The 12,101-nt window shown below is 44.5% G+C and overlaps 1 protein-coding gene across 2 annotated transcripts in view; it reads right to left on the reverse strand.

Annotated features, from left to right (window-relative positions):
- The window catches only part of SLC2A13 (solute carrier family 2 member 13), a 146,482-nt gene extending 135,486 nt beyond the window's left edge, over window positions 1-10,996 (reverse strand). For both annotated transcript variants that reach the window (XM_088055244.1, XM_005519191.3), the window contains exon 1: window positions 10,266-10,996. In XM_088055244.1, the coding sequence (XP_087911370.1) occupies window positions 10,266-10,812 (547 nt within the window). In that variant the 5' untranslated portion in view covers window positions 10,813-10,996. The remainder of the gene's footprint in view (window positions 1-10,265) is intronic.
- Window positions 10,997-12,101: the final 1,105 nt, after the last annotated feature.

Below are 12,101 nucleotides of genomic sequence, written 5' to 3' on the forward strand. Positions count from 1 at the left end.
TGACCTGAACCTTAAACATACAAAAAATGCCATAAGAATGGGTATTTCTTTCCTACTGTCACCTGCTGAACAAGTGGAACCCAAAGGAATACTAACTCCGATTCAAGTCCTCTGACTTTGGGGTTCTTGTATACCATCCTCCACCTGCTATACAAGAATTTAGGCTCCCAGCTCTCCCTGTTCCTACCTGCACTCCAGTTAGATGTTCAAACAGGCAGTAAAAATATTCCCTGTCTCCAACACCTCATGTAGGCTCTGTGCTTATCTTTATACATTGCTGAATTTGCTCCAGCCTTCTTGTCATGGCTTTCAGCGTAATTTATTTAGTTACCTACACTTTTTCTATAAAAATCTCCTAAGTACTTTATTAAGTATATTTATTAGCTTCAATAAAGTGGTTTTGCTTCTGAATTTCTTTAGGGACCTTTAAGATAGTAGCTTTTTTTCCTTTCATAACTCCTGATAATTTTTAGAATTGAAATATTGCCAATTTTTACAGCTGGAATGTGAAACCTATGCTACAACAGCCTGAGAAAAAATTGCAACATGCTCAGAATGTAGTTGTCTTCAGCATCAGGATCATCTACCTCTTCCTTAAAGAAATAATTGAATCCTGACTGCCTATTCATTTCTGTGAGGTAATGATAGAGTAAATCTACAACTGTTTTTTCCAGGTTAAGTAGCGCAAGTTCTTCCAAGAATAGAGCTGTAAAACCAAATGGGTAATTTTTCATAATATTAGTTAAAAACTCCACAGAATCACATATAACTACCAAGTATTGTAGTACCATTACAGGCTTTGAACAAGAATCAATAGTATTTTAAGGGAAGACATCAGAGGAATGCAAACAGGAGCTGCCCATTTCCACCAGCTGGTCTGGTGTTCTTTCAGAGGTTAAACTGCACCACAAGGCATGAGAACAGGATGGCACCAGTGCTCCTCCTCCATGCCTGCTCCTCTGGGCACAGCAGCTCTGCTCTGGTACTGCACTAGGCAAAAGGAGGAGTACTTCTAGATCTGCTCATCTCCTGCCCTTGGAAATGAGAGAGATGCAAAAGCAAGATCTGATGAACTGCAGAAGACAGCTCAGTGAAGGGCATGAATCAAGGCAATTGCTACAGTTTTCAAATACTAACTTTTCTATTAGAATAAATGCAATTGATGACTTATGAACAATGGTACTGCTCTGACAGCAACATATCAGTCCTAACAACATGAAGTTATTTAATGACACTAAAGTCACCTTCATGTTTTTATAACTCTCAACTTGAAAGAAAGAAGACAGACAATCAGACAAGAACAAACAACCCAATGCAAAACTTCAAAATCCACTCATTTATTAGGAGTGTTGTCAGTTTAAAGTTCAAATTATTGGTGCCTTCAAGTAGGCCTAAGTTCAAAGCTCTTCTCTGGTGAACCAGGAGTAGGAGCACTAAAAATACGAAAACATATCTAGAGAACTATCCAGTTTTATTAAGAAAGGGAGATTCGTCAAGTCTGTGGGGTTCTTGCATCGAGCAAGTATTTAAGAGAAGGAAGAGAGAAGGGAGAGAATTTCTCATGAGCAAACAGAAATTAATGCCAGCAATCAATTCAGTAGATGTTCCTCAGAACAGTGCTCACCAGAACACATTCCCTATTTACAAGGCCATATACCCCACAACATGATCAATACAATCTGTGTAACCCCAGGCAGGTTCTTCTGCTCTTTGGAATTTACAATGCATTGCCCTGTATTTCCAGAGAAAGGCAGTAAGTAGAAGAGCTGTGGCTAAACACAAACACATACCTAATACTTCCAGCAGCTGAAAAACAATCTTTTTCCAAAGCAATTATATGCATAGACACATTAAAACTACAATTACTGGTTTTGCTTCCCTTGCAAGGGAAGCAGTGAAGAAAACCATGTACACGAGGCTCCTAAACAAATGAAAAGGGAAACAAAAGGGTTGCTACTTCTTGTTCCTGCAGGTTAGCCTGCAGAAACTTCCACTTCTGGGAGAAGGATTGAAAACTCTTGCCGTAGGGCTCCCACTTATGGTACAAGTTTCTAGAACTATTTAATTTTGTCTAGGCTGTGAAAATATGGGTGACATCAAGGTGACTGAAATTTTAGCTACACATTTTTGTTCACCATAGCAGGTTCTCCACCATTTCTGGCATCTCCCGGTTTTGTATCTATCATCTGGAGATTGACAACCACTTCACTCCTGCCTCAGAGACAACTGAGCATGCAGCTGTATGTGCTTGGCTGGCTGTTCACTAGATTAGAGAGCTCCTCAAAAGTACCACTTCAGATGAGACTTGTGGAACTCAGACCTTCCCAAATACACAGTGTTGAAAAGAGAACAGAAAGTTCTAGAATTGAGGCCTGAGGCAATTGTCTCAGGCCTTCAGAGAGAAGAAAGGGAATCCTTACTTTTCCCTGAAGGCTGTTCAGCCTTGCAGTGTCTGACAGCCCATGTGCTAAAAGCATCAGGTATTACTGCGGTTCTTCACACTGCCTGGAAAGTTTTTTTGCCTGGAAGTTGTCTTGTCACTCAGGAGTAGAACATGCTTATTGCTGTAGAACACTCACAAAGGATGAGCCCCAAGGTCAGTGCCAGGTGGTCCTGAAAAACATCAGCTCTAATGACAACCAAGGAGCCTTTCAGGCTAGCCACAGAGGACAAACCTCCTCCAGAGAGCTGCTCCCTCACTGAATTACACTGGAAAAATCAAGGGGGGGTGCAAGAAAAGTTCAGGCAGAGAAGCGGGGTTGACAACTCCTGAATACACACAACTAAAAACCCATCCAGAGATGGGGGGAAAAGTCCCTGAGTGACAACTAAAGGACAAGCTCAAGGTAAAGGAAAAAAGTTGCATTTATCAATAAACATACACCTTGTTTTGTTTTTTTTTTAAATTTACACAACAGCTTCAGTGTCTGAGCACACTAGCACACAGCCACACGAAATGATGGCAGAACTCCAAAGAAAGTCAACCCAGCTGCAATCCCTAGGGCACACATGAGGACTTCAAACAAGAATCTGCGGTTCAAAAGAGAGGAACACAAAAAGAAGTCTGTCCCCAACTGCAGATGAGGCAGACACCTCATCTTAACTGTTCAGCTGAGTAAGAGACCAAACCTAGGGGGAAGTGGGAACTCACTGGCCAACCCCATGGCTGAAAAAGCATGTTGTGGCCCATCCAAAGCCAGCTAGATGGCAGGGGTGGGCTCTGGGGTCACAGTGTGGCATTTCATCCATGCCAGCAGCATGTCTGCAAGGGACTTGTGAAGGAAGGAGGGACAGACTGTCTGACCTAAGAAACCTAAGTGAAATCACGGCCAAAATAAGAAACGGCCAAAATAAGAAACCATCTATGAAAATATCCCCTTCAGAACATGTATTTGCTTTGAATAAATCCTTTACGAAACCAGTCTAAATCTGACAACAAATCAGAGGAAGATCAGAAATCGAAAGAACAGGAATGTGTGCTTTCAAACCTTTATTTCTACAACTATCACATGCAAAATATATTTTAGAAGAGTTTGCACATAAGTTGCATCAAAAGACTTACAGGGAGTTTAGCTAAAGTAATCAGATGGCTCCAGACTCATCCAGAGCCATGTTACACAAGATATTTACAAAAGAATTAACAACTGCTTCTCGTCATACTTGTTCACAGACATAACCATTGCCAAAAAAAGCCCAAAGGTGGAACTCTGCTCTCTTGATTTTCATCAATCACTGGTTTCAGGCTTCCAGCAGTTCAATGCAGACCCAAGCTCTTCACAAGCTTCACAACAGAAATACTAATTGTACAGGTCAGATGTGAAAGCCCACCAATGAAGACCAATAAAACAATTTTGCAAACAAAGCTATCCATCAGGCCCATTATACCTCTGTGGTGCCAGCATGCTGCACAGCAACAGTTGCTCACTTTGTGTCCAACCACCTTAAGTGGAAATTACCAAATTTCAGGACTTCTGTAGAACTTGCAACCCAAAAGCTTATCATATTTGAATGTAATAATCCCTAAGATTCCTAAATTACTACTTTTGAAAGAAATTAATATATTTTAAAATAGGATATATTCCATTAATCACCACTTAAAAGCATACATCTGCTATAATTAATCTTGAAGTCTACTGATAATAAGGTAAGGGAAAATATAACTTAAAAGAACTCTTCAGCACATCCTTTCAGTGATTCACTTTTTTCATTGCTTCTCAGGATACAATTGGCAAAGTACAGACTATTACACTCAGAACAAAAATTAAGTGCAAGTTCTGACAGTGCACAGCACAAGACAGCAGCCAGCACCTTGAATCTGTCACTTGGACTGTCCTCAGATATCCTCCCCTAGTCCCTCTGCTGACAGGACTGGTGCAAACTTCAGCCAAACAAGTGACTCAGACCCAGAAGTCCCAGCTGAATGATTTGCTGTCTCTAACATCACAGTAAATGGATGCCACTGATCTCCTGTTCCTGTAGCAAACAAAGCATTTTGAAAATAAGCCCACCTACAGTGCCCACATGAATTTTTCAAGGTAAGGAAATACCTGTGTTTAACACTGCAAGCTTCCATCAAGTTGCCTTTTATCAGGAGTAAAAAGACCATAATTTCAATTTTATGTCACCTATGAAATGGATGATTTCTATTTTTTCCAAAATAAACAAAGATACTTATAATCCAACAGGGATTATGTTTTAATAGAACTGTTTGACCAAGTACAAGGAAAATTATTTTAGAAAAATTCCCATGTTTCAAAAACAGGAAAAAAATTCTAGGTTTATGAACTATGGGAATTAATTTCTTTCTGAAGTTAAATAAAAACAATAGCAAGAAGGTCAAAACACCTCCCTTATACCTTGAAAAAGTGTCCAGAAGAATAAAAATCAAAAAATTCTCTTAGATACAACTCTATGTACTTTTTATTTTATCCTGAAATGGTCACTAAATATAAGGTAGCAACATTCATGTGCAAATTGCTGATTTTTGTATTATACCATCAGACAAAACAATAAGGGAGTCAGTGCTTGTTGACATGACAGTGAACTGAGCTGTGTATCCTGTCCAAGGCACACAAAATCAGAGGACTTGAAAAGATAGTTTTTCATCTTAAATTAATCCTGGTATCCTGAAAGATTTCAGCTCCACTCAGAAGCTAATGTATCCTTCCAGATGTTTTTGCACAAGAATAGAATAAGCTTTTAAAATACAGAGATTCAATCCTGAGCACACATATTAATGTCAGTAGCTTTAGATCCTAGAAGCTTGTGTGACCATCTCTGGGCAGTGACAGCACAACAGTCAATTGCAACAATACAGAAATTTGTCTCTCCAACCCCCTCCATCCCTCTACTGCCAGCTTATACCAACAAACCACTGTCTCCAGAGGCAAAAATAGCCTATGAACCTCTGGAGTGAAAATTACAAGCATCTGTCAGAAGCAACACAGCATATTTGGGGGTTGAGAGTGACTCTAAAATGTACCAAGGTGTAAACTCCTTTAAAAAAAGCTGGTTGACACTCAGTTATAAAAACAGACTGAAGCTTCAGAGCTTCCCATATTGAGTTGTTGAGGTTGGATGAGAATATTAATCTGGTTTTTCAAGATAAAAATACATGGGAAAATACCTGAAAAAACTCAGTCGTATTCCCAAAAAAAAAAAAAAAATTTTAAAAAAATTATAACAACCAGCACACATATCCTCATCTTTCATAGGCAACATGTTATACCGGTTATTTTCTAGTATTTCCACAGCATATCTAGTAGTCCAGATTATATGGCAGACCTTTATTTAACCACTTCAAATATCACACAGTTTGTACTACATTATGCAAGTCCTTTGGATAAACTTGGTTATTTTTGTCATTTGGTATTGAACTATACTGTCAGTAGAAGCCAACTCCACCAGGGGAGCCACAACCATATGCCAGAGCTTTTCACTCCTGACTAATTCTGTGTACAATCTTGTTTCCTCTGCTCAGAAAATGACCTACATATGTAGTCAAACGATGCTACCAGGAGCACTACATATGTCAGATTTAAATATAGCCTTTAAAAAAAAATACTACAGACATTTTGAGCACAAACCAAGCAATGAGCAGTAGGCTTACATTGTGAAGATACTGCATGTACAAATGTCAAGGAGAAGATAAGGCACCTAACCTGGCAGGTCCCCATTGCACTACAGACTCAGTAACATGCACATATTGTAATCCTATGTAACTCTGCTTTTGTGACAACTTGGGTAATGTGTACAGTAAGTAATGCCTAAGCCACACATTCAGCAAGCAAACAAAACCCTGAAAAGCTTATCATTAATTGAGCATCATTTATTCTGCATGCCAAACAAGACAGGAGTATCCAGCTAAAGATTGTACATCCAGAGATCAGCTATGGAGGAGTAAGCTTAATGCTGTCACTTCCTGGACTCTGCCCAAACTGCTTTCCTTCTACAGGTGGTATGTAAGTGCTATTGAAAAAGTAACCTGAACACCTCACTATCTGAAGCACCATGCCAACACCAGCTACACCAGCTGTAAACTTAAAATCTTCAGCATCCCCAGATGACAGAAGGATAATATATTCCCATCACAGAGAGGTGAGCTGTTGGCAAACCACGGCCAATGGGTTTAGGCAAATTAGGACATTGGACTGATTACAGCATTAAAAAAAAGTAATTTTGCAAACATAGCTGTTTATTATTATCCTTTCTAGTCTCTGCTGTGTTTAGTCTCAGTGATTACTCTTCTCACTCTTTGCCTTCCTTCTCAAGACAGGAGGTTTTCAGCAGAAATTACTCTCATCTCCGGTCATGCCTGGTTCTTGCTTTTAGTGTTTCGGTTCTGGCCTGACCTCAGGCTTTGGGACAGAATAAACATGAGCCAAATGAAGGACCCAGCTTTCCTGTCAAACAAACAAACTACAGCAGCCAACATAAGACAAGAGGAGGAGGCCTTCACCATTATCAGATGCCAAAGGTCCAAACATCCTTTGTACCAATGACTTTTTTACCTAGCAACGCTCATGCTAAGTGTTACCAAGCACATGCAATCCAACTGAAATTCCTAAATGTTTGGATTTTGCCCCCACTTGCTGTAATGAATATCATCTCCCCAAGTGCTGCATTCCTGGCATTTGGCTCAGATAAATTCCTAAGGAGTCCAGGACACCAGAATTGCTTGGAAATGGGCAGGTAGGAAGGAATAATGGCCATAACTTTGTTCTTAAGCCGTTTAGTCTGGAACTGTCATAAGCTATGTATTCTGAAATTCAGATCTGTAAAGATCTAAGGAAATTCTAAGCTCATGCTGAACATGTTTTCCATTTTTATGCATTCTCTGTATTTCATATTAATACTAAGGAGGAGAGGGACAGAAAGGGAACAGAACAGTTTCCACCATAAAAATCTATTCAACATTTGCAATAAAAGAGGATTTAGGCTTATCCTTGAGAGAAGGTCTTTATTTCCAGAATCACCTCATTCTGTAATGGCTGTAGAAAAAAGGAGAATTTTTCCATTTCAAAACAGCTCTAAGAAAAATGGTAAAAAATGGACAAGACAGACAAATGAGATGTTCCTCATTTCAGCATATATCCTGTGGTTTTCATCCTTGAAAGTTTAACTGTATTAGTTTATAAATCACAGTCACAAGAAAAATAGCCATTTTCTCACACGGTCAAAATTAACACTGATCTACCCTACACCAGCAAGGGCAGAAGGAACATCACCGTATCAGTTTTTACGGCACCACAGTACTGACCATAACACAGTAATTAATTCAGTAAATGTAAAAAATCACCCATGTATCTAGAGTAGATCTCTTGATGGGTGATTTGCAGAGTGCTATAGGAAAGAAATCTAAGAAACATATAATATTCTACACAATTAAGAAGTTTTTACTGGTTTTCAGGTAGGAAGGCATTCGTAACACTACACCACTGCACACTCACATTTTAGCATTTTGTACTATCACTGAAGTGTCACATTACTGAACAGACATCTTACACCCACACTAGGAAGTTCTGGCTCACTTTGGGCAGTAAAATGATAATGAGAAGTCTCCAAGAGATGAAAGGGAAGAAAAAAAAAACTTCCACCAATTTCTAATGCCTTCATTAAATTATCCAGGCTCCCTCTGGTGGGGGATTTAATGCAGAGACTGCTCCGGTTTGCTATATGAGAACAGCTTTGAACCACAACAGGTTTTTTCTTTTGTAAAACAAACTGTGTTAGGATTGGACTCTGCAATTCCTGGAGTCTCTTGTCATGCTTCAGTCATGGCAATCTGAGGTAAAGCTTTGTTTCTGGCCCTAAACTACATCACATAAAGAATAGCAGTCTGAGATTTAAAAAAAATAAAGAAAAAGCAACACATTTTTAAAACATAAATTAGTGTCTTTGTGCTCCAATCACATAAAGAATAGCAGTCTGAGATTTAAAAAAAATAAAAAAGAAAAAGCAACACATTTTTAAAACACAAATTAGTGTCTTTGTGCTCCAAAATCCTCAGGATATTTCTCATTTCTTCAGCTCTCCAGAGTCTCAGCAGAAAAACCACCTCTGCCCCTCATGTGGACAGAGGCTAAAGGGAGATTGCTATCCCCAGGGCACACAAGAGATGTAGGGCTCCTAGTTTTCATTTCTGTGGTTTATATATTGATTATATTAAGTCTCAAGTCTCGTATCTCTCCAACAATTCGAGTATCATTTATATGCACCACCGTAAGACAATTCCAACATGTCTATATATCTCTCTCCAAAACACACACAAGAGGAGTCAAGCAAACCATCCATCCATTTCATTTCTCTACACCCCCTGAAGTTGTCATTGTAACCAGTTACGGTAAAGGAACACAAGCTTTACAAACACAAAAAGACATCACACTTGGTATTTTTAGCATCTACCACTAAATATATGTACCACATATTGTCATCAATCAATAGGAATCAAAATTCCTGTTATCCATTCAATCTCATAGTCAGTTTTGCCTCCTGAACTTCAAGACCAATATTATCAACATTCTACAGCCTGAAGTCTTGCTTAAACAAAAAACACACAGAGAGGTAGCATTTTAAAAAAATAAATGAGAACCACCCAACTTGGGGTAAGAAAACTGCAAGCTTAAGATGTTGCTGTATGGGAAAACCAGCATGAGCCCTTTCATGGATGGAGTCAATTTTATTTCTGACAGCCCTTATTATGACTCACTAACTCTTCTTCCTTAATAAGGCCATGATTTGCATCAGAAAAAGTGTGTCTATAACAAGCCTGAGGACTCAGAAAATTATCCAATGGCTAAGAAACATAACTTTGCCACACTGAGGAAAACAATTTTACTTCTCAGTTTGTCCTTGTGCTTTCAGATAAAAAGGGAAGCAAGATTATAGCAACTATAGTCCAAGGATTCTGATTAACCTCATACAGCCCATCTTAGATGATGAGTACAATTCAATTGCTGCCAGATAGGATGGCAGCTGAAGCTGAAGAGCAACCCACATTTGAGGGATATTTAGGATATAGTCGGTACAGAAACCTCATAGGTACAGCCTCATAGGTCAGAGGAAACAGCCCTGCAAGTTCTTTGGGACAGCTATAAAGTTTTACGAGAATCCACTGCCTATATAGGAAGGCAAATAAAGAGAAGCAATTCACGTTCAGTATGTCATTAATGAACTCCAAAGCCTTCCAAAGCAAGGGTTAACTTTTTCAGACCAGGGAGATTAGTACCTCATTTTGCCCCAGAGGAATTCCTTTAGTGCCCAAGAAAAACTAAGCGGGGAACCAGTAAAGAGGTATTTACAATTCAGAAAGTCCGGCGTGATCTCCTTGCCCCCGACTTCCCAGAACCTTCAAATGCAAAGCCTGCGGCGCGCACTGTCGACACTGACAGGCGACCCTAAAGATGAAACTACTGAAAGGATGCGAGACCATTCTTCCCGTACAAAAACCAGACAACTCTCCCAGCAACGGGGCAGGACCACACCACCTGAAATAAAACCGAAGAGGGCAAGCACACACACCGCGCTGCGATGGCCATGGGACCCCGCCCCGGACCTCGCTCAGCCAAGCGTTCCCCTCGCCAGCTCCCCAGCCTTGGGCACTCCGGGGCCACTTCGCCTTCTGCTTCACCGCAAGGGGTTTGCGGGCGTGCAGGGACAGGCGATTCCCGGCTCGGTTAAACCTGCCCCGGGGGAGCGCTGTCCCCGCCGGGCAAGAGCTGGGTCCCCGCGGGGGAGGGAGTCCGGCGGGGCGGTGTGGCACTCACCGATGCCCAGCCCCACCACCACGCGTCCCGCCAGCAGCGTCTCCTTGTCGCGGGCGGCGGCCAGCACGCCGGACCCCGCCGTGAAGAGGCCGCTGGCCAGCAGGATGCAGGGCCGCCGGCCGCACAGCCCGTTCAGGACGCCGCCAGCCAGGGCGGACAGGGCGGCGGCGCCCACCGTGCCGGAGACGAGCAGCTCCTGCCAGAGCGCGTCCAGGTTGAGCTCCCTCTTGAGGAGGAGCAGCGCCCCCGACACCACGCCGGTGTCGTAGCCGAAGAGGAAGCCCCCCAGAGCGGAGAAGACCGACACCACGTAGACGAAGCCGGGGGTCTCGTCCTGCTGGAACTGGCGCCGCGCCGCCCGCTCCAGCTCTCCGCCCGACGCCGCGCTGTTGAGGCTGGAACAGGACTCGGCGGCGATGAGGCTCCGCTCGCCCGCCGCCGCGCCCGAGCCGGCGGCCCCGTCCGCCTGCCGCCGCCTCTTCTCGCCCATCAGGTTGCTCAGGCTCCGCAGCGTGTACTCCACATTATCGCTGGCCTTGCGGGACATGGAACGGCCGCGGCGGCTCCCGCCCCGACCGGGGAAGGGCAGGGGGCTGAGGCGGGCGGCTGGCGGGCTACTCAGACTAGGGCGGCGGGGCTGCCGCTGCTGCCGACGCTGCCTGTCCTCGGCGCGCCCGCCCCTCTCGGGCCGCGCTCAGCTGGGTCGCATCGTCCCCCAGCCGCCGGGCGGACTTGAGGGGAAGTTGCCGCCGCTCCCAGCGCCCGGGCGGAGCTGGAGGCGGAGGCAGGCGGGGACAGCGGCGGGCGCGGTCCGGCGGGCGCAGGGGGCGGGCTCGGCCGCCCCCGCCGCCGTGCGGGGTGCGGGGCGGGCCCGGCCCGGGGCGCCTGCGCACGGAGCGGCCCCGAGGCGCCCCCTCGCGGGCGGGCGGCGGGGCTGGCGGTGTCCGCTGCGGCGGGGAAGGAAGTCGGGATGGAAGCCAGGAAGGAAGCCCTGGGCGGGTGGGCGCCACGCAAGCCCGGGGGCTGATCCCCGAGCCCGTGGAGCTGTTCCTAATGGCAACCCCCGCCGGCATGAGGTTGAAGGGGGCGCCGGCTGGGGCTGCCCGCGCGGTTCCCGCACTGCCTGGGGAGCGTTGCCGCAGGTGCCAGGCGCGCGTAAGGATCGCAGTTGTAATAACTGCATCGTTTGAACGGAGACAGCGTTCAGCTTCCGCGTTTGTCATTTTCTGAAGCGCTGGGTGAGACTGGCTGTGCTGCTGAGCACGGAAGTAGTAGGTTTTCACTGCTGGGGTCTCCCGGCTCTTCGTCCAGGCTCTGTTGCGGGGAGCATTTCAGATTGACTGTCCCGAACTCTCCCCTGTTCTCCTTCTTTTCAGAGTGTGGAACAGGAAGGGCCCTGGGGCTGCACTGCTCCAAAAAGCCCTCTGGCACTGCTGCCTTTGCAGTCGCTGGCTGTCACTGCAGGGGCTCTGAGCGAGCCTGCCTGCCCCCGTCCCTGCCAGCCGTACGGGGAGCTGAAGCAAGCGCTGCTACCACAGAGCGTGGCATGGGCACTGGAACAGGCTGCCCAGGGATGTCTCGCTCCCTGGAGGGAGGTCCCTTCCAACCCTAACAATTCTTTGATTCTGTTATCAAAAAAAAGGGGAAATTTCCAGCACTTGTTCAGAGAGGGACAGGTTTCTTACCACGTAGGAGCAGAGTTTGGAGCTTGTTCTCGTGTTTCTGTCTGGAGTATCGTGTTTTGCTCATTCCACCTTTAAACAATCTTTTTGGGGATTTTTCACCAGGGTGCAGAACATGGCAGATCCTGTTAGCAGAGAGAGGTGCTTGGCTCCA

This window comes from Pseudopodoces humilis, chromosome 5 (genome assembly GCF_049639895.1).
Source record: "Pseudopodoces humilis isolate 2021_Gansu_Grassland_sample_001 chromosome 5, ASM4963989v1, whole genome shotgun sequence".
Classification (NCBI taxonomy): Eukaryota; Metazoa; Chordata; class Aves; order Passeriformes; family Paridae; genus Pseudopodoces; species Pseudopodoces humilis.